Source organism: Bufo gargarizans, chromosome 1 (assembly GCF_014858855.1).
Source record: "Bufo gargarizans isolate SCDJY-AF-19 chromosome 1, ASM1485885v1, whole genome shotgun sequence".
NCBI classification, from domain to species: Eukaryota; Metazoa; Chordata; class Amphibia; order Anura; family Bufonidae; genus Bufo; species Bufo gargarizans.
In genome coordinates this window covers 361552626-361580246 of record NC_058080.1, presented here as the reverse complement: position 1 = coordinate 361580246, position 27621 = coordinate 361552626, and the positions used below count along the sequence as shown (strand labels likewise).

Below are 27621 nucleotides of genomic sequence, written 5' to 3'. Positions count from 1 at the left end.
GGCCCCATTCATAAACTGTAGAGCCCATACTCCGTACACTGCTGAGAAGTCAGCGGTGTGTAGAAAAGTCAATTTTAAGCGCACAGGGAAAGGTGGGGGGGGGGTAAAGTCTGTTAAAAGTACAAAAAGCCTTAATAAAGTATATTATGGCATTAGGGACATTTTATCAAAAATGTAATCAAACGTTTAGTTACTCTTTAAAGGGGTTGTCCGGGTTCAGGGCTGAACCGGGACATACCGTACCCAGAACTTCACCCAGGCAACCCCCCTGTTATGAGCATCAGAGCATTTCATGCTCCAATGCTCTCCTTTGCCCTGCGCTGAATCGTGCAGCACAGGGCAAGGGAGAGCATTAGATCATAAAATGCTCAGATGCACATAACAGGGGGCTGTCTGGGTGAAGTTCTGGGTATGTCCAGGTTCAGCTCTTCCGTTTTACTGCATAAGGAATGCCAAAAATAAACAGGACCCATGAGGCTATGCCCTGCACTAAGTTTCATATGTGTCTGCTACCATGAGCCCATGTACCCCAGAAGATTGTCATCTTATCCCATTATGATATTTGCTGCCTATCTAGGTGGTGCTAACATGTGTGTCTCTACATTATACCTGTATATAGCAAAAATTAATCAGATTTATTTATGACACTGCAGACACCAGCATGCCAGCCCCCCCCCCCCACACACACACGCTTAAACGGTCTTGATAAATGTCCCCCATTTTATATATATATATATATATATATATATATATATATAATTACAGCACCTGCAGCCTGTAAGTAAATAATAGTGTTTGTTAGTGTGCGTGTGTATCGGTGTCAACATCTGCCTATTTTGTATATAGGAGATACAGTGGGATGCGAATGTTTGGGCAACCTTGTTAATCGTCATAATTTTCCTGTATAAATCGTTGGTTGTTACGATATAAAATGTCAGTTAAATATATCATATAGGAGACACACACAATGAAGTTTATTGGATTTACAGAAAGTGCGCTATAATTGTTTAAACAAAATTAGGCAGGTGCATAAATTTGGGCACTGTTGTCATTTTATTGATTCCAAAACCTTTAGAACGAATTATTGGAACTCAAATTGGCTTAGTAAGCTCAGTGACCCCTGACCTACATACACAGGTGAATCCAATTATGAGAGCGTATTTAAGGGGGTCAATTGTAAGTTTCCCTCCTCTTTTAATTTTCTCTGAAGAGTAGCAACATGGGGGTCTCAAAACAAGACAAAGATTGTTCACCATCATGGTTTAGGGGAAGGATACAGAAAGCTGTCTCAGAGATTTCAGCTGTCTGTTTCCACAGTTAGGAACATATTGAGGAAATGGAAGACCACAGGCTCAGTTCAAGTTAAGGCTCGAAGTGGCAGACCAAGAAAAATCTCGGATAGACAGAAGCGACGAATGGTGAGAACAGTCAGAGTCAACCCACAAACCAGCACCAAAGACCTACAACATCATCTTGCTGCAGATGGAGTCACTGTGCATCATTCAACCATTCGGCGCACTTTACACAAGGAGATGCTGTATGCGAGAGTGATGCAGAGGAAGCCTTTTCTCCGCCCACAGCACAAAAAGTGCCGCTTGAGGTGGGCTAAAGCACATTTGGACAAGCCAGCTTCATTTTGGAATAAGGTGCTGTGGACTGATGAAACTAAAATTGAGTTATTTGGCCATAACAAGGGGCGTTATGCATGGAGGAAAAAGAACACAGCATTCCAAAAAAAACACCTGCTACCTACAGTAAAATATGGTGGTGGTTCCATCATGCTGTGGGGCTGTGTGGCCAGTGCAGGGACTGGGAATCTTGTCAAAGTTGAGGGACGCTTGGATTCCACTCAGTATCAGCAGATTCTGGAGACCAATGTCCAGGAATCAGTGACAAAGCTGAAGCTGCGCCGAGGCTGGATCTTTCAACGAGACAACGACCCTAAACACTGCTCAAAATCCACTAAGGCATTTATGCAGAAGAACAAGTACAACGTTCTGGAATGGCCATTTCAGTCCCCAGACCTGAATATAATTGAAAATCTGTGGTGTGACTTAAAGAGAGCTGTCCATGCTCGGAAGCCATCAAACCTGAATGAACTAAAGATGTTTTGTAAAGAGGAATGGTCCAAAATACCTTCAACCAGAATCCAGACTCTCATTGGAACCTACAGGAAGCATTTAGAGGCTGTAATTTCTGCAAAAGGAGGATCTACTAAATATTGATTTCATTTCTTTTTTGTGGTGCCCAAATTTATGCACCTGCCTAATTTTGTTTAAACAATTATAGCACACTTTCTGTAAATCCAATAAACTTCATTTCACTTCTCAAATATCACTGTGTGTGTCTCCTATATGATATATTTAACTGACATTTTTTATCGTAACAACCAACGATTTATACAGGAAAATCATGACGATTAACAAGGTTGCCCAAACTTTCGCATCCCACTGTAGTAGCAGCATCCTAAATCTCTGATATGAGTAGTAGTGTATATATAAAGAATAAAAGCATTACTACTCATATCCATATATTTAGGACACTAATACTGAGATACCATGACATCATCAAAAGTCATTTAGCCTACCATTACTTTATCCCAAAGGTCCTTAATAGTCTGATAAGTACATCTATGCCTAGGGGTCATTGTACATTGCGGTCTTGTTGTGGTTTTTGCCGCAAATCGCAATAAAATTGCAATGTATAATAATCTACAAAGATGTCTGCAGGGCTGTGCAAGAATGCATGACTGGAGGCTAAATTGCCGGCCCCCTTGGTGTCCTAGCACAACTCCACCTGAGGCCACCGCATCACATTGCCCAATTAGAGATGTGCCCCTGGGAAAAGATTCTGTATATTTCATTAATTTATATACTCATTCTGGGCTATGAAGTCCAGGAGGCGGTCCTATCAGTGACTGACAGCTATCTCTGTATATGCAGTCATAGAGGGAAGGCTGTCAGTCACTGATAGGACCTCCTCCTTGTCTCCAGTCAGTGACTGACCGCTATCTCTGTATACACAGTCATAGAGGGAAGGCTGTCAGTCACTGATAGGACCGTCTCCTTGTCTCCAGTCAGTGACTGACCGCTATCTCTGTACACACAGTCATAGAGGGAAGGCTGTCAGTCACTGATAGGACCGAATCCTTGTCTTCAGTCAGTGACTGACAGCTATCTCTGTATACACAGTCATAGAGGGAAGGCTGTCAATCACTGATAGGACCGTCCCCTTGTCTCCAGTCAGTGACTGACCGCTATCTCTGTATACACAGTCATAGAGGGAAGGCTGTCAATCACTGACTGAAGACAAGGAGGCGGTCCTATCAGTGACTGACCGCTATCTCTGTATACACAGTCATAGAGGGACAGCTGTCAATCACTGATAGGACTGTCTCCTTGTCTCCAGTTAGTGACTGACAGCTATCTCTGTATACACAGTCATAGAGGGAAGGCTGTCAGTCACTGATAGGACCGCCTGCTTGACTTCAAAGCCCAGAATGAGCCTAGATGTAATTCATCTTCCTGCTCTATGACATGATGTCTTCAGCTCAGATACCATGTTCAGTGTGACAGGTTCCATTTAATTAATCAGCAATAATTGTTTTTTTAATTGTTGAAGCTGACTTTGGCTTGTCTAAGATTATTGATGACCAGACAGCTATGAAGACTGCATGTGGAACACCAGGCTACTGTGGTAAGTACATAATGAACAGCATTGAGGTATTCCTAACATTGATTTTATAAAAATGAAGCAGTCATTTCTAACTATTATATTATCAAGCTCTCATAGCATAGCAAGGTATGTTCTTTGTTAGGTCCCATGCACATGACTGAGTAAGCATTTTGAAAAAATAGATAAAATACAGCACCCTTATTACAAAAATAAAGAGGTTCAGTGCATGCCCTTTTAGGAGTCGGGTTCAAAAGATTCCTTAAGATAGGCCAAAAATTTGGAGAAAAGATAACACTCACAATGCATCTACTGAATACGGAATATGGATGTGGAATAAAGACATTTTTTTTTTCTTTTCTGCAACATGAGTGCTGCCTTTTTATTAAATTTTTTTATGAGTGTTTTGAGACGCAGTGCGGTGCAGAAATGGCACAGTATTGTGCAACATATAGACAATCATGTGTTCAATGCTTTTATTTGGTAGTGTGCATTGTCCCACTAAGCTACTTTCCAACCCTATTCAGGATCCATGTGAGATAGATCCCAAATATAATTGAGTACATGAAAACTTACTTAGTTTTGTTTGAGTTCTGACAATTAGATTCATTGGGGCAGATTTACAAATCCTATAAATGGTATAAACATAGATATTGCTGTCTATACCTGCGCCAGATTTATCACAGTGCCTCAGGCTGGACGATGTGGTGCAGAGATAAGCACTTTTCTCTGAGATATTTCTACAGCTAGATGTGCCAAATTTCGATGCAATGTACAACAAGGTCTAGATGCACTCAATTATTTCAATTTTTTATTTATTTATTTTTTTACCATTCAACAAACATTTATTACAGATACAAGAATATATAACTTCTCTTATACATGGTTTTTAATGTTCAATACAAATACAATAGCTCGACCTATCTGAACTGATGAAAAGAAAAATTGCCTATATCAGATTCCAACAGTCATTTTTCAGAGGCCCTTGGAAAATGACCACCAACCACTTTTTCTTCACCAGTTTTGGTACATCTCCTATGTTTAGACAGCTTTAAATAATAATCATTATCTTTATTATTTTTTCAGCACCGGAAATTCTTCGTGGCTCTCCATATGGTCCAGAAGTTGACTTGTGGTCTATTGGTGTAATTACATACATTCTGTAAGATTATCTTACTTGTATTATTGTGAAAGGATAGTAATGCATCTCAGATTTCTGCTTTTTATTAAAGATTTTAGAATTTTCTTAAAGAAAGACACGAAAATGTAACACACACCCCCCCCCCATATCAGAAGGAAATCTGCACCAGTCTTAAAAACTCCAATATATGCAATATCTTCGAGTCCATCGCCAACCCAGACCCCCAGCCACCTATCATATCGGCATTTCAGAGAAATGCAACCCTCTGACCATCAAGCCCATGGCCATTTGCAAAAATAAAAAGCCTAATCTATACCTTAAACTAAAATGGTATCTCTCAGTTCTCTTGATTCTAACCCAGAAACATCAGTCCCCCTATCTTTTCAAATTTATTTATTGTTCCTCTTTTTCTACATACCCCCTTTTCTAAATTTACCAGCCAATCAACCTTCCTCCTAGTAGAGCTGCGCTTATCCAGCCATTGCTAGTCAATACATTTCTGGGCTATGTACAACATCCTGGAAATTACTAATTTACCCAGCTCAGGGGTCATTAGGTCCTCCACATATCCCAATTAGAGATGAGCAAATTGATTTGTATGAAGATGTCCACCCCTGTCAATCAAGCAGTCAGATACGATCACATCATATGAAGTATATCATCCATATCAGCCCTACAATGGGGACATTTACAATTGTAGCCATTATCAAATAGAAATTTAAGAGTTTTATAATGTTAAAGAAGCAGGGCTCGAGTCGAGGGGGAACGGGTGGGAACGGCGTTCCTGCACTTTTTTCACAGCAGGAACGCCGTTCCCGTTCACAGGGCCGGTGTTCTGAGAAAAAACCTTACCCTGAAAAAAAAAAACTTACCCCACGTGACTTCCGGGGGTGTGTCGGGGGGTGTGCGCTGCTGCGCTTGCGCAGTACAACGGGCGACCAGGAACGGGCGCATGATACAGTGCGCGCCGATTCCTGGGTGCGCGCGAGAATACCGCGCGTGCACCCAGCCGCGCATGCGCCGTCAGGGTTAAGGAGATTTCACAGTCTGTTTCGACATGTAAAAAATCTCCTTACCCTGACACTGCGCACGCGCGGATTTTCCACAGTACACAGCACTCATTAGATTATATTAATTGCTGGCTGGCTTCTAGCAGGGGGGGTGGTTGCAGCATATTGGGGGGCAATGATTAAAACCTGTGGGGTGTGCAGCATTTTGGGGGACAGGGGGCAATGATTAATACAGGTGGGGTGTGCAGCATTTTGGGGGACAATGCGTCAAAGGGGGATGAAGCATATTTTGGGGGGAATTTCACCAACTAGGCGGTGTGTGCAGCATATTGGGGGGGCATTTCTACAGGCGGTGTGTGCAGCATATTGGGGGGGCATTTCTATAGGCGGTGTGTGCAGCATATTGGGGGGGCATTTCTACAGGCGCTGTGTGCAGCATATTGGGGGGGCATTTCTACAGGCGCTGTGTGCAGCATATTGGGGGGGCATTTCTACAGGCGGTGTGTGCAGCATATTGGGGGGGCATTTCTACAGGAGGTGTGTGCAGCATATTGGGGGGGGGCATTTCTACAGGCGGTGTGTGCAGCATATTGGGGGGGCATTTCTACAGGCGGTGTGTGCAGCATATTGGGGGGGGCATGAAATGGAGGGGGGGAAATGTGACATGGGTGAGGATGGGGTTACATGATGGGCCGGAGACAATGTCTGTAGTCTGTCTGTGCCATGGACGGGGAGAAATATGGCATGGAGGGCTGATGGCTGACATGGGGGTCTGATCTGAGGCATTGGGGCTGTGCCTGTGAGCTGAGGTCTAATTAACATTGGGGTCTGACCTGAGGTGGAATGAAAAATATTGTTTCCTATTATCCTCCTCTAAAACCTAGGTGCATCTTATAGGGCGAAAAATACAATACTTGCTTGCTCCTCCTCCCAACCTCCCCTGCCCTTTGCATACGCCGCGCGCCGTGACGTCACACGGAGGCATTTGGGCGAGTTCCCACTTTTTTTCCCAGGACTTGACCCCTGTAAAGAAGTATTCATTCAAAAGCCCATGTGCTGCACTGAGTAATAATTGTGGAATCCTCTCTAATATCTGCTGCCATTGGTTTTCATCCAGAAGACCTAAATCCTAAATTTAACAGGGAAATAACACTCCAAACACTCAATAGAGAAAATGATTTTATTTAGATTATTTCTAAACTTATTAGGCTACTTTCACATCTGCATTTTTGCATGATCTGTCATGGATCAGCAAAAACACTTCCTTTATGATAATACAACTGGCTGCATCCATTATGAACAGATAGGTTGTATTATTTCTAAAATAGCAGTTTTCTTTTGTGTCCGAGAAAACTGATTCCACACCATTGACTTTCATTACGGATCCATCTTGCTCCGCATCCCACTGCTTGCAACCAAACAGAACAGAATGCATTCTGGTGCATCCCGTTCAGTGCTGAAGCTTTTTCCTCCAGTATTGAGACCCTATGACGGATCTCAATACTGGAAAGGAAAACATAGATGTGAAAGTAGCCTTACTGTTGTGATCAGCCTGGAAAGCATGGCACAACTGCAGATAACTTTAAATATCAGAGAAAGGCAAATCATACTGTAAGTACTCTTGAGTTGCATATTGTTACGGTCTGTAGATCCACTGTGCCAACCACCAGGAGTGGTCGGCTGCTGACCTACAGGGATCATAGACACCAATGTGAGGCACCAGGGGGTCTGGCAATACTTGTGGTCAAGAAACAGGCCAAGGTCAGGGCAAGCAGCAAGAGTTAAAGTCCAAGAATCCAGCAGCAGTCGGAACAAACAAATGATAGCTCTTTTTACAAGCAGCAGAACCAGAGAAAACCCGTAGCTCAGGACAAGGAGCCCCGCATACATAGGGGAGTTAATGAGTTCATTAGTCAGAAAATGGACAGTAGCACAGGGCAAGGAGAAAGGGTGTAAACCCTGCAGTGTGAAACAGAATAGAGATGCAATAACTGAGCTCCTATGCACACATACACACAGGACAGACAGACACATGGTGAGTGAGGTGACGGAAACAGGCTGCCAGCATAAAAGATTTCAACATACGCTGGACCATTGTAACTTGAGACCATAACTCTATAGAGGTTATTGTTTCCAAAGCTCCAAAATGTCATCTGAAAATAATATAGAATTGAGATGAAAGAAAATGACAAAAATATTACAGATAAAGCAAGTCCTCACATATGGCAGTAAAAAAGAGCTTCTGGAATTTATTTTCTATTTAGAGGACGGGAGCTTCTTCAGTTTCCTGTGCAGTACACAGAGAGTACCGAGAAAATAAAATGGGCAGTACAGAACATGTAATACCACCACTGAACTGTACAGAGCAGCTACTAGACAGCCAGTACAGGTGTTCTACCAGTGAAATGGCCATGTTGATTGGTTGGATCTTTCAGTCAATCACATGGACCACAGATCAACAGTGTCTGATGGCAGTGTATGTCGAGTCTGGTTTCAAGTTATGATGGCCCAGGAAGGACCATTGTATGTTGAAAATATTGTATTGTGTGGTCATTGTAGCATGAGGGACCATTGTATTATTTTCCAATACATGTGATAGCCTAGTAAGACCCTTTGCCTCCATCTCCTCATGCAATTGAAACAAGTTAGACAACCATAGGGTGTCTCATAATGCTTCTTTTATAGCTTGCATACTTTCCACCACAACTTGTGCTTGAGCATCAGTGTAGGGAACTGATGCTCAGACACCTTAAAGGGGTTGTCTCACTTCAGCAAATGGCAAAGGTATTTACTAACGTATTGTGATTGTTTATATTGCTTTCTTTGCTGACTTGATTCATTTTTTTGTCACATTATACACTACTTGTATACAGGGGTTATGACCACCCTGAAATCCAGCAGTGGTGGTCGTGCTTGCACTATAGGAAAAGGGGCTGGCATCTCTGCTGGCTGGGATCACGGGAGGGCGCAAAGGCTAGTGATTTTTCCTATAGTGTGCAAGCACCGACGCCGCTGCTGGAGTGCAGGGTGATCGTAACCATGGAAACGACCAGTGTATAATACGATGGAAAAAATAATCAAGCCAGCAAAGGAAGCAATATGGACAATAACAATACATTAGTAAGTGCCTTGTAATAACTTTTTCTACATGATAAATAACATTTGTTGAAGTGAGACAACCCCTTTAAATTTACTTACTACCAAAGCCTCATACAAGTATTAAGACATTTTTGCAACAGAGTAAACTGAAGGTCCCTAACATCCCAAAACCCCAAGATGCTGAAGCTGATCAGCTAGAAAGTTTATCCAAGAGTGCCAGAGTCATCTACTTTACTATGCTGGAGCATTTCTGTGCAAAACCATTACACCATATAAATGCTTTGAGAAGTTTATAGTAACTTGATAAAAGCACTGGAGCGGTATCTACAGTGGAGAGATATTAATCTAATAAGGCAGGAGGGGGATCCTGGTCATTTTGATAAGACTGGACACCCTTTCCACAGATAGTGATAGTTTGTATCAGGCACCCAGTTTCTGCTTACATCTACCTTTAAAAGGACATGGGTCCAATTTCTAATAGTCAGTTAAGATACTGGAACCAATAAGAGGGGACAGGTTGAAATAATCAGTTACGCGACAGGAAGTTGTAGTATTTAATTGCAACTTCAGCATAAACAAAGTTTTACGTACACTATATGGTGGGCAGTTTATTCTAGCAAGTAGGGTATAGTATGTTACAGGGGCTTACCAATATTTAGATATTAATGGCCTATCCTCAGGAGAGATCATTATTATGAGATCTGCGAGGGTCAACACCCATCAACCACAGGCATAGGGAACTATACAGTGGACAGAGCTGGAAGCACAAGGTTCTGTCCATTCAAGTAAATGGGAGCTGAGGGACAGTATGTCGGTATCAGAAACTACATAAAGGATACATAAACTTTGACTGTGGGATGTGGGTAAAGCACTGGTGTTCTCAGAACATATTCTGTGGTGATAAACCACTATTAAATGCTAGAGCAGAGGGTTACTAGGTATGTACAGGAAACATGCCTGTCACACTACATCATATAAGAGTTGTTTCCTAGATTCTCAACATTATTGCTTCTCAACTATTCCAAAATTTCCAATGTATGATCAAAAAATAGTCCAACAAAGTCTTAAGAGTTATTCCACAAAAAGTACTGTATTTATCATCTATCCATAAACGTCAGATAACTAGGGGGGTGAAACCTCTCCACATTAGTTTACATATACACACTCACTGGAAATAAAGAGAATAACACACCAGATAAAAATGTCAGATTGCTGCAAAACTTGGCATGCAGTTATTTCTCAGGCAGGTATGTGAATAATTACAGACGAGGTCTAATCAGACACTGGGGGAGATTTATCATCTCCCTTGCATCTGAAAAGTGGCGTTAAAAAGTTGCAAACTATCCCCAACACATTTTATCTCTCAGAGGCTACTTTTGGGTAATGTACCTCTTGGTGAGAGATTCTTGACTGCTAGACATGCTTCTATGATTCAAGTTGAAGACATTTATGCCCAGTTAACAGACTTTGAGAGGGGGTGCATCATTGGACTGAGAAAAACAGGATAGTTGTTTCGACGAATTGCCCGCTATCTAAGCTGTTTTGACCTAGCTGTTAGGAGGTGTTGAGTGCAGTGGTTATGCGAGAGTATGCACAGAGTGAGAACAGGCTCCATACAGACAGGCCAACAGTAGAGAGGATCGTTTGATCCACTGACATGCAGGAAGACTGTAAGCCCGGCCCTCTTGTCCAACATCAGTGCTTGACCTCATAAATGCCCTTCTAGATAAATAGGCAAAAATTCCACAGACACACTCCATAATCTTGAAAAGAATCCTTTCCAAAAGATTAGAAGCTGTTTTAGCTGTGTGTGTGGGAAGGGGGGGCAACTCCATATTAATGCCTATGAAGTTAGTATGGGATGACATAAAAGGTCAGTTGGTGTAATGTGTTGGTGCCAAAATACATTTGTTCATATAGTGTGTATGTGATAAAAAAAAATATATATATATATATAAATATATATATATATATATATATATATATATAGGAATATGTTAATTGATGTTTATTGCTTTATTGATTATTGTATGGTAGGTGTTGGACTATATATACCCCATGATGCACTTGTGTTCATTGCTTGAAGGCTGTTTGTATGAGCTGAAACGTTGCCTTCCACATGGGTGAATAAACACCATTTGTCTTTTACCTGGAGTGCTGTCCGGTTTTCCTATCTATTGTTACGGGGTACGCAGCTATACCCTTGGACCTAGCACCCGCTAGTTTTTTCTGTCCAGTGCCGCCATTGTGTTCCACTAATATATATAACAAAAAATAGATGAGCAGCACAGAATTTTTCAGTAGGTGCAATTCCTTGGAGCAGACTACGGACTTGATCCAGATTAGATATGTGTAGTAAAAAATCCAAGGCAGCACACAAATATCTGTGAAAAACAGAAGGGTATTTTATTCACCCATGTGAAAACAGCGACGTTTCAGCTCTCTCTATGGAGCCTTTGTCAAGCCATAGTATTCAGTGCAAACTCAGGTGCTTATAAAGCATACAAAATTACTGTGTAATTTACATGATTACATTCCAATTAATACAGAAAAACATACAAAAAAAGGTGAATATTAAATTGTACAAATTCATAATATACATGTAGTAATCAAACATTATAATTTATCAAAATAAGTGTCAAAATTGTGATAGATAAATATATATTAACCATGGCTCATGCAATTAAACAAAAGGTTATGACAGTTTCTTTACACCCTTCACTGTAAAGAAACTGTGTCTTTCCTTGATAGTTTTCATTCCCTTTCAACTTCTTGCTTTGGCTCAAAAAACAGAAGCAAAAACTGCCAGAAAAATTTGCACCAAAAACCTACCCGGAAATTTCTCTTGTAACTGGGGCTGACATATTAGCCCCAGTTAAAGGAGGAAACCAGCCCCCAGAGCTTCTGCAAGGCTGTTTAGCCTTAATACAGAGCTGGTCTGGGTCCGCAATGACCCAGCAGCTTGTGCAGTTACCTGTCCCCATGATCACTAGGACCAAAGCAGGGATGGTAAAAAATGTATCTGCCTTCTCTATGGCAGGTTGTCACTTCCAGCTCCAAATGATCTCTGTGAGCTGCAAATTCAGAAGTGTCCATGCCAGGTTAAAGAGGACCTTTCATGGGTCCAGACATTTTGAAAAAAAACTAGCAGGTTATGTAGGGCACTGTGCACAGATGTAATATTGCTTACTAGTTTGTCTGGGCGACGCTCCATTCGCCCGCTGTGCTCCCGTTCACGTTTCCTGCCTGGTATGCTAATGATTAGCATTGGTACATCCCTGGCTGTGACGCTCTCCGCTGCGATTTATGTATTTTTACACTTTTATGCCCCACTGGGGAAGCCTTTAAACGTTGAACCTTTTTTCACTGTTATTTTCATGTCTATGCATGTAAATTTAACATGCAATTGTAAGGGAATAGCTGTACAGGGGACTGTCTTGAAACTGTCTGTATCTCTTTGTTTTATAAGTATACATAGCGGGGGGGGGGGGGGCTGTAAATACAGGAGCTTTATGATTCTTTAAGTAATTCATACAATATCTTATATTGTTAGATCTCTGTTTTAACCCACAACATATACCATGCACCACAATATTTAACATATAGAAAACCCACATAGCAGTTACAATAAAACCGAATAAAATCAGAAAGTACCAACCGAGTAGTTCTTTCTATCAAAGTTCCCATTTTAATGCAAGTTATAGGGGATATTAATTATTGCTATTTGTGCCAATCTCAATAATTAATATTCATAAATTGGCGTGAGTCGTCTAGTGATGCCTCCGCCTATTTATGCCTATATCAACAACAGATCACTACTGATTGCCTTACGCTAATCACTAAACTAGCTGCATGCGCCGTACTAACTACCGCTAGTAACCACACACTACACAATAGGTATAAATAACACACAGTATTTATTAACCCTTACAGACCATAACACACGTAATACACTGACAATACAGTACTAACAATACACTACAACTATTTCTGCAGCGCCTTACTACTACAAAAGAATATATTGGTTTATAACTATATATATCTATATCAAGGGAATAGATATATACACAGTACAGACCAAAAGTTTGGACACACCTTCTCATTCAAAGACTTTTCTTTATTTTCATGACTATGAAAATTGTAGATTCACACTTAAGGCATCAAAACTATGAATTAACACATGTGGAATTATATACATAACAAAAAAGTGTGAACATCTGAAAATATGTCATATTCTAGGTTCTTCAAAGTAGCCACCTTTTGCTTTGATTACTGCTTTGCACACTCTTGTCATTCTCTTGATGAGCTTCAAGAGGTAGTCACCTGAATTGGTCTTCCAACAGTCTTGAAGGAGTTCCCAGAGATGCTTAGCACTTGTTGGCCCTTTTGCCTTCACTCTGCGGTCCAGCTCACCCCAAACCATCTCGATTGGGTTCAGGTCCGGTGACTGTGGAGGCCAGGTCATCTGGCACAGCACCCCATCACTCTCCTTCATGGTCAAATAGCCCTTACACAGCCTGGAGGTGTGTTTGGGGTCATTGTCCTGTTGAAAAATTAATGATGGTCCAACTAAACGCAAACCGGATGGAATAGCATGCCGCTGCAAGATGCTTTGGTATCCATGCTGGTTCAGTATGCCTTCAATTTTGAATAAATCCCCAACAGTGTCACCAGCAAAAAACCCCCACACCATCACACCTCCTCCTCCATGCTTCACGGTGGGAACCAGGCATGTAGAGTCCATCCATTCACCTTTTCTGCGTCGCACAAAGACACGGTGGTTAGAACCAAAGATCTAAAATTTGGACTCATCAGACCAAAGCACAGATTTCCACTGGTCTAATGTCAATTCCTTGTGTGCTTTAGCCCAAACAAGTCTCTTCTGCTTGTTGCCTGTCCTTAGCAGTGGTTTCCTAGCAGATATTCTACCATGAAGGCCTGATTCACACAGTCACCTCTTAACAGTTGTTCTAGAGATGTGTCTGCTGCTAGAACTCTGTGTGGCATTTACCTGGTCTGTAATCTGAGCTGCTGTTAACCTGCGATTTCTGAGGCTGGTGACTCGGATGAACTTATCCTCCGCAGCAGAGGTGACTCTTGATCTTCCTTTCCTGGGGCGGTCCGCATGTGAGCCACTTTCTTTGTAGCGCTTGATGGTTTTTGTGACTGCACTTGGGGACACTTTCAAAGTTTTCCCAATTTTTCAGACTGACTGACCTTCATTTCTTAAAGTAATGATGGCCACTCGTTTTTCTTTACTTAGCTGCTTTTTTCTTGCCATAATACAAATTCTAACAGTCTATTCAGTAGGACTATCACCTGTGTATCCACCTGACTTCTCCACAACGCAACTGATGGTCCCAACCCCATTTATAAGGCAAGAAATCCCACTTATTAAACCTGACAGGGCACACCTGTGAAGTGAAAACCATTCCAGGTGACTACCTCTTGAAGCTCATCAAGAGAATGCCAAGAGTGTGCAAAGCAGTAATCAAAGCAAAAGGTGGCTACTTTGAAATAACCTAGAATGTGACATATTTTCAGTTGTTTCACACTTTTTTGTTATGTATATAATTCCACATGTGTTAATTCATAGTTTTGATGCCTTCAGTGTGAATCTACAATTTTCATAGTCATGAAAATAAAGAAAACTCTTTGAATGAGAAGGTGTGTCCAAACTTTTGGTCTGTACTGTATGTCAGGGCATATATATATATATATATATATATATATATATATATATATATATATACAGTACAGACCAAAAGTTTGGACACACCTTCTCATTCAAAGAGTTTTCTTTATTTTCATGACTATGAAAATGGTAGATTCACACTGAAGGCATCAAAACTATGAATTTACACATGTGGAATTATATACATAACAAAAAAGTGTGAAACAACTGAAAATATGTCATATTCTAGGTTCTTCAAAGTAGCCACCTTTTGCTTTGATTACTGCTTTGTACACTCTTGGCATTCTCTTGATGAGCTTCAAGAGGTAGTCACCTGAAATGGTTTTCACTTCATAGGTGTGCCCTGTCAGGTTTAATAAGTGGGATTTCTTGCCTTATAAATGGGGTTGGGAACATCAGTTGCGTTGTGGAGAAGTCAGGTGGATACACAGCTGATAGTCCTACTGAATAGACTGTTAGAATTTGTATTATGGCAAGAAAAAAGCAGCTAAGCAAAGAAAAATGAGTGGCCATCATTACTTTAAGAAATAAAGGTCAGTCAGTGCGAACAATTTGGAAAACTTTGAAAGTGTCCCCAAGTGCAGTCACAAAAACCATCAAGTGCTACAAAGAAACTGGCTCACATGCTGACCGCCCCAGGAAAGGAAGACCACGAGTCACCTCTGCTGCGGAGGATAAGTTCATCCGAGTCACCAGCCTCAGAAATCGCAGGTTAACAGCAGCTCAGATTAGAGACCAGGTCAATGCCACACAGAGTTCTAGCAGCAGACACATCTCTAGAACAACTGTTAAGAGGAGACTGTGTGAATCAGGCCTTCATGGTAGAATATCTGCTAGGAAACCACTGCTAAGGACAGGCAACAAGCAGAAGAGACTTGTTTGGGCTAAAGAACACAAGGAATGGACATTAGACCAGTGGAAATCTGTGCTTTGGTCTGATGAGTCTAAATTTGAGATCTTTGGTTCCAACCACCGTGTCTTTGTGCGACGCAGAAAAGGTGAACGGATGGACTCTACATGCCTGGTTCCCACCGTGAAGCATGGAGGAGGAGGTGTGATGGTGTGGGGGTGCTTTGCTGGTGACACTGTTGGGGATTTATTCAAAATTGAAGGCATACTGAACCAGCATGGCTACCACAGCATCTTGCAGCGACATGCTATTCCATCCGGTTTGCGTTTAGTTGGACCATCATTTATTTTTCAACAGGACAATGACCCCAAACACACCTCTAGGCTGTGTAAGGGCTATTTGACCATGAAGGAGAGTGATGGGGTGCTGCGCCAGATGACCTTGTCTCCACAGTCACTGGACCTGAACCCATTTGAGATGGTTTGGGGTGAGCTGGACTGCAGAGAGAAGGCAAAAGGGCCAACAAGTGCTAAGCATCTCTGGGAACTCCTTCAAGACTGTTGGAAGACCATTTCAGGTGACTACCTCTTGAAGCTCATCAAGAGAATGCCAAGAGTGTGCAAAGCAGTAATCAAAGCAAAAGGTGGCTACTTTGAAGAACCTAGAATATTACATATTTTCAGTTGTTTCACACTTTTTTGCTATATAATTCCACATGTGTTAATTCATAGTTTTGATGCCTTCAGTGTAAATCTACAATTTCATAGTCATGAAAATAAAGAAAACTCTTTGAATGAGAAGGTGTGTCCAAACTTTTGTTCTGTACTGTATATACTTGAATATGACACTTCCCTCAACAATGCACCAAGAACAGTGCAGATTTTCAGTGCACATTGAAATGTTATAATAAAACACCAAAACAATATCTCATTTTGTTAGTGTAACGGTTAAACGAACAGATGAATCTTAAAAATCTTTTTTTTTTTACCAGACTATGTGGGTTTGAACCATTCTTTGATGTACGAGGAGATCAGTACATGTACAGCAGAATCCTGACTCGTGACTTTAAATTCTTGTCCCCCTGGTGGGATGAAATTTCATTGAATGCCAAGGACTTGGTGAGTGATGCTAAAATGGCAATCAGTTAGACTTAAATGGTCAATAACTTTTGACTTAACTAAATAAATCAATAGTACAGGTCAATATAAGAAACTTTGTAATATGTAGATTTTCTCAGCTCTTTTACATCACCATCCCCTTTAGGCTACTTTCACACTTGCGTTCAGAGCGGATCCGTCTGAGACGGATCCGCTCATATAATGCAGACGATGGATCCGTTCAGAACGGATCCATCTGCATTATATTGTAGAAAGAATTCTAAGTGTGAAAGTAGCCGCAGACGGATCCGTCCAGACTTTACATTGAAAGTCAATGGGGGACGGATCCGTTTGAAAATTGCACCATATTGTGTCACCTTCAAAGGGATCCGCCCCCATTGACTTACATTGTAAGTCTGGACGGATCCGTTTGCCTCCGCACGGCCAGGCGGACACCCGAACGCTGCAAGCAGCGTTCAGGTGTCAGCCTGCTGAGCGGAGCCCGAACGCTGCCAGACTGATGCATTCTGAGCGGATCTGCATCCACTCAGAATGCATTAGGGCTGGACGGATCCGTTCGGAGCCGCTTGTGAGAGCCTTTAAACGGAACTCACAAGCGGAGCCCCGAACGCTAGTGTGAAAGTAGCTTTAGATTACCGTTTTACGATACTAATGGACTGTTAACTCACTAACGGATCAGATTACATGTTGCCCATTGAAGTCTATGGAGAGGGGAGGCAAGAGGAGGAGTAAATTGACAGTTGTAGGACTCTTGCCCAATTTTTTTTTTTTTTAGTTTCCGTTTCATTCTTGCGGATTCCGTTTGCAATCCGTATGCGAAACCATTCATTTCAATGGCTCCGCAAAAAAACAGAATGTACTCAGTATGCATTCTGTTTCCATATTTCCGTTCTGCTGAAAGATAGAACTTGTCCTATTATTGCCCACAAATAATGATCCATGGCTCCATTCAAATCAATGGGTCTGCAAAAAATACGGAATGCATACGGAACACATCCATGTCATTCGTTTTTTGCGGATCCATGCTCACTTTGCCCATGTGTATTCTGTTAAAACACATTACTGTACATTACATTGACGATTCAAAATGTTATGTTTCTGTTTGCAATCCACAAACAACGGATCGCATACGGAAACCATATAGAGATTTTTTGCGGAACTACAGAACAGAAACGGAACGGAAACACAACGGAAACAAAAAACTGAACAACGGATCCGTGAAAAACGGGATGCAAAATACTGAAAAAGCCATACAGTCTTGTGCAAGAGGCCTTAAGCTTAGGCCTCCTGCACAGGAACGTATTTTATTTCTGTGTCTGCTCCATTTTTTGCAGACCGTATGCGAAACCATTCATTTCAATGGGTCCGCAAAAAAAATGTGCATTCCGTTTCTGTATGCCCGGTCCGCAAAAATATAGAAATGTCCTATTATTGCCCGCATCATGGACAAGGATAGTACTGTTCTTTTAGGGGCCAGCTGTTCCGTTCTACAAAATACGGAATGCACACGGACGTCATCCGTATTTTTGTGGATCACAAAATACATATGGTCGTGTGCATGAGGCCTTAAGCTAACAATCTTAAAATGCAGATTGTTAGTTTATGGGGCTGATAAGTAACCTATAACACAAACTTTTTTTTATAGTCACTTGTACTATTGATTTAGTCAAAGTAGGGTAAATGCAGGAATAGTTCAATTCTTGCTTATTGTTGTTGATGCCACATAAGAAATTGTTAAAACAGCTTGTAGCAAAAATTGCAGCCTAGTGCAGGCCTTTTGTAAAGGCCACTTTTGTCACTCCCTGTGTGGCGGTGAAGTTTCCTCACCAAAATCAGTGAGGATTGTACTAGCAGACTGTAAATCAGACCAATATACAGTCAGGTCCATAAATATTGGGACATCGACACAATTCTAACATTTGTGGCTCTATACACCACCACAATGGATTTGAAATGAAACGAACAAGATGTGCTTTAACTGCAGACTGTCAGCTTTAATTTGAGGGTATTTACATCCAAATCAGGTGAACGGTGTAGGAATTACAACTGTTTGCATATGTGCCTCCCACTTGTTAAGGGACCAAAAGTAATGGGACAATTGGCTTCCATGGCCAGGTGTGTGTTATTCCCTCATTATCCCAATTACAATGAGCAGATAAAAAGGACCAGAGTTCATTTCAAGTGTACTATTTGCATTTGGAATCTGTTGCTGCTCAAGAATTGTGTTGATGTCCAAATATTTATGGACCTGACTGTACATATAAAACACTGATATATATATTTATACTTTACAATTAGCTTACTTCTTCTCGTCGTGGCCAGAGATCTAGAACAGATGGTTCAAGACTGCATTTAAAACCACTGTATGAAAACAAGATTACTGCAGGAAAAAAAATATTCTGACTATTTGAGCACTGTGCCTTCCAGTTCCACCTACAGATCTGGAGTGAAAATGTTATCAGAATTTCATAGTAGATCAATGAATTTTTCAAAAGTCACAACTCCATGGCAGGCATTTCACAGCCATACTTCTACTGAAATAGGTGCAATGACATTGAACTTATGTCAAATTTATTTGCCATTTTCATATATCTGGCGCAGGTGCCCATAGCAACTCCAATCTAAAACTTCAGATACACCTACAATGATAAATATCCCCACAGAACATAATTCTTTAAAGAATAAGAAACATACTCATGTGGGATTGGGTTAGTGAATTTGTGGGGGCTGATGGCCCTATCCCCCCCCATTCCCCACAACACCCCTACCACTGCCCAGTTTTAAGGGAGGTGTAGCGTAAAAAAAAATGTAGGCGCACAGGTGTTTAAAAAGCTGCATGACAGGGCTTTGTGACTTTTTTATTCAAAAGACTGGTGTAGAGAGTCAGAATAAATGACCCTGAGTATTTGCATGCTCAGCAATAGTGGTCACGAATAGACTACTTCTTACTAGACTTCTTTTGCAAAGATATAGTGATTTTTATGTGGGAGACAAGGTGGTCTCTGACCAATGTCCCGTGAGTGTGTGCATTGAAGACATCATCACAAACGGGAGTGTCTCTCTCTGGTGTCTCTTTGGGTTTTTAGATGAGTTCATTAACCATCTAAAGGGCTAGTTGTAGGATAATTCTGATAATAATGAGCCTCATGCAGATAATCCTCCTTTATTTTGGTATGCTGCTAAGACAGTCTTACGGGGCAAAATTATTTCTTACACGGTAGCAAAGAAAAAAAGAGACAAAACTTTGACAAAAATATATGGCCTTTGTTACTACTCCAACAGAATAGTCTCAATCTAAGTGGATTACATTGAAACATAACTTTGATTTGCAGCTTGATAGATTGGAGAGATTTCATAGAGATCATAAAACATCTAAATTCTTTTAATTTGGTTAGAAGGCCAGAAAGTTATTGGCAAATTTAGTGACAGGATACAGCCACCATATTCAGGCGTTCTTATCAAGCCCTGCCACGGGCTTAAAACTTTACTACAGCAGGCCTAAGAAAGCCACAGGCTGCTACAGCAACCTGACAGCTCCCATGATCTTGTTGTCGGGAAGCCATTCTGGCAGTTCTTAAAAGTTAAAAGTCTGTGATCAAAGTTGTCACCAATCACAGACTCTGTCACTGAGTATCTGCTGTGTGTGACAGCAGGAACCAGCAGCTATGGAGCCCCTCAGCTTCTGAAGACCTATGCATATATGGCAGATGTCAGAAAGGGGTTAAAAAAACATTGGATGGTAAAACACACTACATAGGCTAAAATCCTAAAAAACGTTGATCGTCAGGCAGTTTTATATATTTTATTGGCCCAAAAAAATACCATTACTAATGGTTATCAATTAGCGGTTGCAAAATTATTAGCTTTTTATATAGCGGCAACAAATTAGATGCCACCGTATTGTATTGTCATTATTCCCATTCCCTGTCCCCACGATGGCCCTCAATTTTATATTCTCTATCTCATAAGGGCCAATAAACAAATTTACTGTTGGAGGAACCCAATACATAAACAGAAAAACAATACAAACCTCATACAGATGCTTCTTTGGTAAAGGTGGATTTACAATAGCGATCCCTTGTTCTCATACTGTGGAGGTGATTGCTGCATGTAAATGTAGAGCTTCACCTCCACTTAACGAGCAACCAACTGTCTGGAAGGAACACTTCTTTCCCAACAATCATTTGAAGCTTGGTACATCTAAATACAGGTCCTTCTCAAAATATTAGCATATTGTGATAAAGTTCATTATTTTCTGTAATGTACTGATAAACATTAGACTTTCAGATATTTTAGATTCATTACACACCAACTGAAGTAGTTCAAGCCTTTTATTGTTTTAATATTGATGATTTTGGCATACAGCTCATGAAAACCCCAAATTCCTATCTAAAAAAATTAGCATATCATGAAAAGGTTCTCTAAACGAACTATTAACCTAATCATCTGAATCAACTAATTAACTCTAAACACCTGCAAAAGATTCCTGAGGCTTTTAAAAACTCCCAGCCTGGTTCATTACTCAAAACCGCAATCATGGGTAAGACTGCTGACCTGACTGCTGTCCAGAAGGCCATCATTGACACCCTCAAGCAAGAGGGTAAGACACAGAAAGAAATTTCTGAACGAATAGGCTGTTCCCAGAGTACTGTATCAAGGCACCTCAGTGGGAAGTCTGTGGGAAGGAAAAAGTGTGGCAGAAAACGCTGCACAACGAGAAGAGGTGACCGGACCCTGAGGAAGATTGTGGAGAAGGACCGATTCCAGACCTTGGGGGACCTGCGGAAGCAGTGGACTGAGTCTGGAGTAGAAACATCCAGAGCCACCGTGTACAGGCGTGTGCAGGAAATGGGCTAGAGGTGCCGCATTCCCCAGGTCAAGCCACTTTTGAACCAGAAACAGCGGCAGAAGCGCCTGACCTGGGCTACAGAGAAGCAGCACTGGACTGTTGCATGTCATTCGGAAATCAAGGTGCCAGAATCTGGAGGAAGACTGGGGAGAGGGAAATGCCAAAATGCCTGAAGTCCAGTGTCAAGTACCCACAGTCAGTGATGGTCTGGGGTGCCATGTCAGCTGCTGGTGTTGGTCCACTGTGTTTTATCAAGGGCAGGGTCAATGCAGCTAGCTATCAGGAGATTTTGGAGCACTTCATGCTTCCATCTGCTGAAAAGCTTTATGGAGATGAAGATTTCATTTTTCAGCACGACCTGGCACCTGCTCACAGCGCCAACACCACTGGTAAATGGTTTACTGACCATGGTATTACTGTGCTCAATTGGCCTGCCAACTCTCCTGACCTGAACCCCATAGAGAATCTGTGGGATATTGGGAAGAGAAAGTTGAGAGACGCAAGACCCAACACTCTGGATGAGCTTAAGGCCGCTATGGAAGCATCCTGGGCCTCCATAACACCTCAGCAGTGCCACAGGCTGATTGCCTCCATGCCACGCCGCATTGAAGCAGTCATTTCTGCAAAAGGATTCCCGACCAAGTATTGAGTGCAGAACTGAACATAATTATTTGAAGGTTGACTTTTTTTTGTATTAAAAACACTTTTCTTTTATTGGTCGGATGAAATATGCTAATTTTTTGAGATAGGAAATTTGGGTTTTCATGAGCTGTATGCCAAAATCATCAATATTAAAACAATAAAAGGCTTGAACTACTTCAGTTGGTGTGTAATGCATCTAAAATATATGAAAGTCTAATGTTTATCAGTACATTACAGAAAATAATGAACTTTATCACAATATGCTAATTTTTTGAGAAGGACCTGTACACCTTTAGACTCGCACCCAAAACCCAGTGTTAAACATAGCCACTATGCAGTCAGGATTTTCAGGATTTTGATCTGTATATGTGTTTGCAAATAGTGTACCCAAACAATAAATTTTACAAAAATTTTTTGCAGGTCCAGAAGTTGATAGTGTTAGATCCAAGGAAAAGGTTAACAACTTCACAAGCTCTACAGCACCCATGGGTAACAGGAAGGGCTGCTAAGCTTTTCCATATGGATCGCACACAAAGGAAACTTCAAGAATTTAATGCCAAGCGCAAACTTAAGGTATGGTTTTTCACATTTTCACTCCTATTGATGGCACTGTAGAAATACACAGTGTATACAAACTGTACTACACACACTCTACCAAATGCACAATCGCGACCTTAGTAATAAGTTCTGCCATAAAAGAAGATGACTGTCAGCTCTTATGTGATGTTGAATTCTGTCTGCAGGTATCTACAATTTACTCCATTTATCCTCAAGGATTTTAATGTGAAAAAATACCAATACATATTTTTTTTATAAATAACCATCATAAGTTAGAGGGGTTCTCCAGAGGATATTAAAAGCCTGGAGAACTCCTTTAATAGCAGTCAAAAGAGTTACCTTTGTTTCCATCTCTAGTAATTGGAAATGTGACAAACCTCATGGAGAATGTATTTCAAACAGAGACTCATTATACACATGACATTTTTTTAGTCACATAACTTTTTGCTTGCAGCTGTTTTCAGACTTTTTCTTATAGAGAAATCTATGGAAAAAAATATTTAAAAAATCACACCAAAAGTATGCTGCAATAAAAAAAATGCCAGGAAGCTATGTTAAAACACCGACCACAAAATGCAGTGATTTTAAGGCGTTAGTTTGCTATAATTTCCTATTGGCCGACCTGTAACATTGGACTGTAGGGTTTTTTGCTAACGAAAAACATTATTTTAAAAGGAATCTGTCACCATGATTGTGGACTATTATCTGCAGCGATATAGGAGTAGTACTGCAGATAAGGAGTCCAGGAGCTCAGCAGTGTGCTTCCTATCCTGTCCTCTCTGCTGAAAGCAGCCCCAGCCCACCCCTTCTAAGAGGGGAGGAGCAGGATGGTTAGCCCTGTTCCTTGCCAACCATTCCTTACTGGAACAAACAGCCATAACATGATATAACAATACAAAATACAACAATACAATAACTATGTACAATATTGTAGTAACCCCAAGGTCTGGGGTATTGCACAAGATTACACAAGTGACAGATTTCCTTTAAACAAAAAAAAAGGTAAACAACCTTTAGCGCGGGCTCACATATTGTTTTTTCGTAGGTGTTTTATGGTGTTTCGGTTTTATTGGTGCTTTGAATAGAAGTCTATGGGAAATATTAATTGAACAGGTGTTTTTTTACTCTTAGGTGTATTTTTGTGTTAATGCCATTTTTTTTACATCCCAGCCTGTTCTGGACTTTTTCTTCCAAAGATATCCATTATATTTGATTGCTTTTTGGTTTGTGTTTTTTGCAGTTTCGTGCATTTTTGCATGGCTTTTTTTAACAATGTTTTTTATTCCTATACAGCTCTACAGAGCAGAGCAAGGAACATCACAGGGGACACATACAAATCTAAAAAAATACTACTCATGCAAAACACACTATATAGGTACAAACACCTCAAAAACTATGATCAAATCATACATTTTTTAAACCTTTTTTTGTCAAAAACATCCATCAGTGACAAAACTATGTAAAGGCACACCTTGAGTCAATAATATAAGACAAATTTTGAAAAAGCTTAATAGAATTGTCAGACTTCCCTTCATCCGCGAAGAAGATACATAATTAGAGGAACTGGGGCAGAGGACTTCATAAAATATATACAAGAGGTGCATTTAATTCTAGGGCCTTTAAAAAAAAATAAGTATACATTTTAAAAAAAAAATATTATAAACGGAATTCGACCAGTAAGTTGTTTTTTTCCTTTGTCTTTTTTTCATAGGCAGCAATGAAAGCTGTAGTAGCATCAAGCCGTTTGGGGAATAATCATAGTCATTCTGATAAACCCGAAGATATGCAAAACAAAGAAGATCGAAAAATGTGTAATATTTTAGATGCTGAGGATGGAGCAGATAAATCAGAGGGTCCCTTACAGGGCCCTGTAAGGCAGAAGCACACACTGAGTGCAGATGTGGCATACAATGAGACAACCAAATAAAATCCAAACTGGTAATGATTTTACAGTATGAACAACATGGCTTTAGATGGAATTCAGAAACATTTTCTATAGGTGTTGAAGTAAACAGACTTGTTGATGCAAGATCAGCTATGCATGCACATATTTAAAAAATATATATAAAATACTAAATATCCACTACAATTTACTATGAAGACATTGTAGCATAGGTCTGCAGCGGTTCCGTTGCAAAACTGCAACAAAAATCCAACAAAAAACACATGTACTACGTGCGGTTTTTTGCCATGGAAAAGCCAGCAGACTTGCAAAGGGTGAAATCTGCTGGGGAGAACTGCAGCATAAATTGGCATGCTGCAGATTTTAAATTCGCAGTGCAGCTCAAGTTATGCTGTTTTTTGTACACAGTGTGTGGATGAGATTTCTGGTACTGTACAAGTTGTAAACCCAGCCTAAACTATAAACTCTTCGGTCAGATACGACACAAGCTGTTCTTGCAAAAAGATACAATAATTCCCTAGACATAGAGACAACTGTTAGGCCGGGTTGACATCACTGTTTCATTTTTCATCCTTCTGATTTGTTAGAAGAACAGATAAAAAACTAACAAAGAATCAATCCTTTATTTTCAGCATTCATTGTGCTTATTTTGCATATAATTTAGTCATTTCGACAAAGGACCTCCATCAAAAATAACAGATCTCAGACAGAACCGACTATGCAACATAAGCACAATGGATGCTCAAAATAAGGGAACCGTTTAAAAAAAATAATAATCTGTTCTTCTGATTGATTAAAAGAATCCGAAACAAAACAGTGATGTGAACCAGGCCTAATAGATTGAAAAGATTTGGCTAAGGTTAGATGAGTGCATTTGGAAGCGACAGTATGTGAAGTGGGGATACCAGCTCACTGTTTTTGTAAATCAGATGTATCCGTGTGCTCGGTGTCTTGGTTTTTCAACCTCCTTATACAGGTACAACAAAGCTTAGCAAGATTTAGACTCCAGCACTCACTTATTTTGAAGTGTCAAATTCTCCGTCTTTATTTAGCAAGTATTTCACAGACAATACAGGACTCAAATTCTCTCTGGTGTAGGCTGTTGACGCGTTTCGCAAGGTTCTTATTCGTAACTGTTACGAATAAGAACCTTGCGAAACGCGTCAACAGCCTACACCAGAGAGAATTTGAGTCCTGTGTTGTCTGTGAAATACTTGCTAAATAAAGACGGAGAATTTGACACTTCAAAATAAGTGAGTGCTGGAGTCTAAATCTTGCTAAGGAAGCGACAGTAGTTTGTATACCGAAAGCCATGTATGCTGTGAAACATGTCAGGTGGGGGTGGGGGCTCTGTCTTTATTTTTTAAATCTAATGTATTTGATGTTCTGATTACTCTCTGGTTTTAGTATGCAAACTGCATTCATCTATATAGTGCTATTTCTTCTAAACCAGGCATGCTCAACCTGTGGCCCTCCAGCTGTTGTAAAACTACATCTCCCACAATGCACTCTGTAGGCTGATTGCTAGCTGTTCGGGCATGCTGGGAGTTGTAGTTTTGCAACAGCTGGAGGGACGCAGGTTGAGCATGCTTGTTCTAAACATTAGACACGCTGCAGGCTTACTGCCTGAGTGCACCAATTCTACATGTATAAAATTTGTTAATCCCAATCAGAAACCAATCATTTTTAAATCCCTTAATCTCATTTATTATGTTAATAAAAGTTATGTTTTAACACAATATGAACTACAAATTATTACATATCAATTAGCAGTAGTGCTAGTGCGGAGTTCCGACGGAGGCACGGCAGCGCACGGCGAGAGGCTGTCGGAATAAATGTCTGACATGTCGTAGTTTTATTCCGGCAGCCTCTCACTGTGCGCTGCCTTGCCTCCGCCGGAACTCCGCCCCGCGGCAGTCCGGGGGCACACGGTCACTAGCAGAAGGACGGATCCGACAGGCTATTCATCCGACGGAACAGCCTTCTGGAGGTCTGTGCCGCTAGTATGAAAGTAGCCTATGCCAACAGACAGAGGGTGGGGTTCCTCTGTCACCCAATTATCCCCCCCCATGATGTCGCAGGGTGTCTAGTGGTCATCATGGCAGCTGGGGGGGGGGGGGGGGGTAAGGGAAGGCCCCTCCGCCCTGCCATCATATTACACCCTGAGGCACGGTGAACATGAAGCTAACTGCTGTGGGGTTTCGCTCTGGTAGTTAGGACTAGCGGATGCAGGCAAAGTACACAGTTCTTGAATCAAACAGCGGTGTTTATTCACACATTGGTGTAACACCCTGTTAGCAGTTCAGCCTCATCAGTTCGCCTTTAGAGGGGCCTGAGTCCTCCAGCCCGGCTCAAACTTAAAATCCCAGCACAGCCCTCAGTTTACAGCACACAGACTCCTGAGCTCCACTGTCAGAGGAAGGTAAATCCACCACACCTGGCAGTGCTGGCTGGTTTTTATGCCTGGCAAAACCCGGCCTGGAACATGGGGAGTAGTCACCCGCCCAGCACTTTGACTACTCCCAGTAAGAGCCGTCCTGGATCAGCTATGACAGCCATGCTAAATCTCAATGTGTCAGTTAGCAATAGCTGCTGCTAACAAATAAAAAAACTGCTCTTACTTCACCAAGGCCAGGGACCTCAGTGACACATACCTTCCATCCACGATGATTCCAGGTACCTTACTACACTGCTCATAGGTGTAGGCTGTCTTGCAGAAATTCAATTTCCCCACCAAATCTGTACCAAACAATGCTTTTTCTAGTGCGGATTTGATGTGGTTTTGCTATAGATCTCATTCTTGCATAGAAAAGGCTAAAACCCGCACAAATAATTGAAATGCTGTGGCTGATGTATCATGTGATGAGCACAGTGATGTCCCCACATGTCCTTTGACAGGTCCTGAAGAAAGAACAGGAGACCGGCAGCTACACGATCAATTGGAGGAGGTGAGTTAATTTTATTTTATTTTTTTAACCCCCAATTGACCTTCTAGTAAGCATTCTGTATTAAAGAATGCTATTATTTTCCCTTATAACCATGTTATAAGGGAAATAATACAGTGAATAGACTTTCATCCTATCA

At 41.1% G+C, this 27621-nt stretch overlaps 1 protein-coding gene across 2 annotated transcripts in view; it reads left to right on the top strand.

Annotated features, from left to right (window-relative positions):
* Positions 1–25555, top strand: part of LOC122930211 (calcium/calmodulin-dependent protein kinase type IV-like) — a 52585-nt gene extending 27030 nt beyond the window's left edge. Inside the window, exons 8-12 of one of the 2 annotated variants that reach the window (XM_044283458.1) lie at positions 3622–3696; positions 4759–4834; positions 16459–16585; positions 22497–22649; positions 24346–25555. In XM_044283458.1, the coding sequence (XP_044139393.1) occupies positions 3622–3696; positions 4759–4834; positions 16459–16585; positions 22497–22649; positions 24346–24561 (647 nt within the window). In that variant the 3' untranslated portion in view covers positions 24562–25555. The remainder of the gene's footprint in view (positions 1–3621; positions 3697–4758; positions 4835–16458; positions 16586–22496; positions 22650–24345) is intronic. The other variant, XM_044283459.1, reaches the window with a different exon arrangement.
* The last annotated feature ends 2066 nt before the right edge of the window (positions 25556–27621 follow it).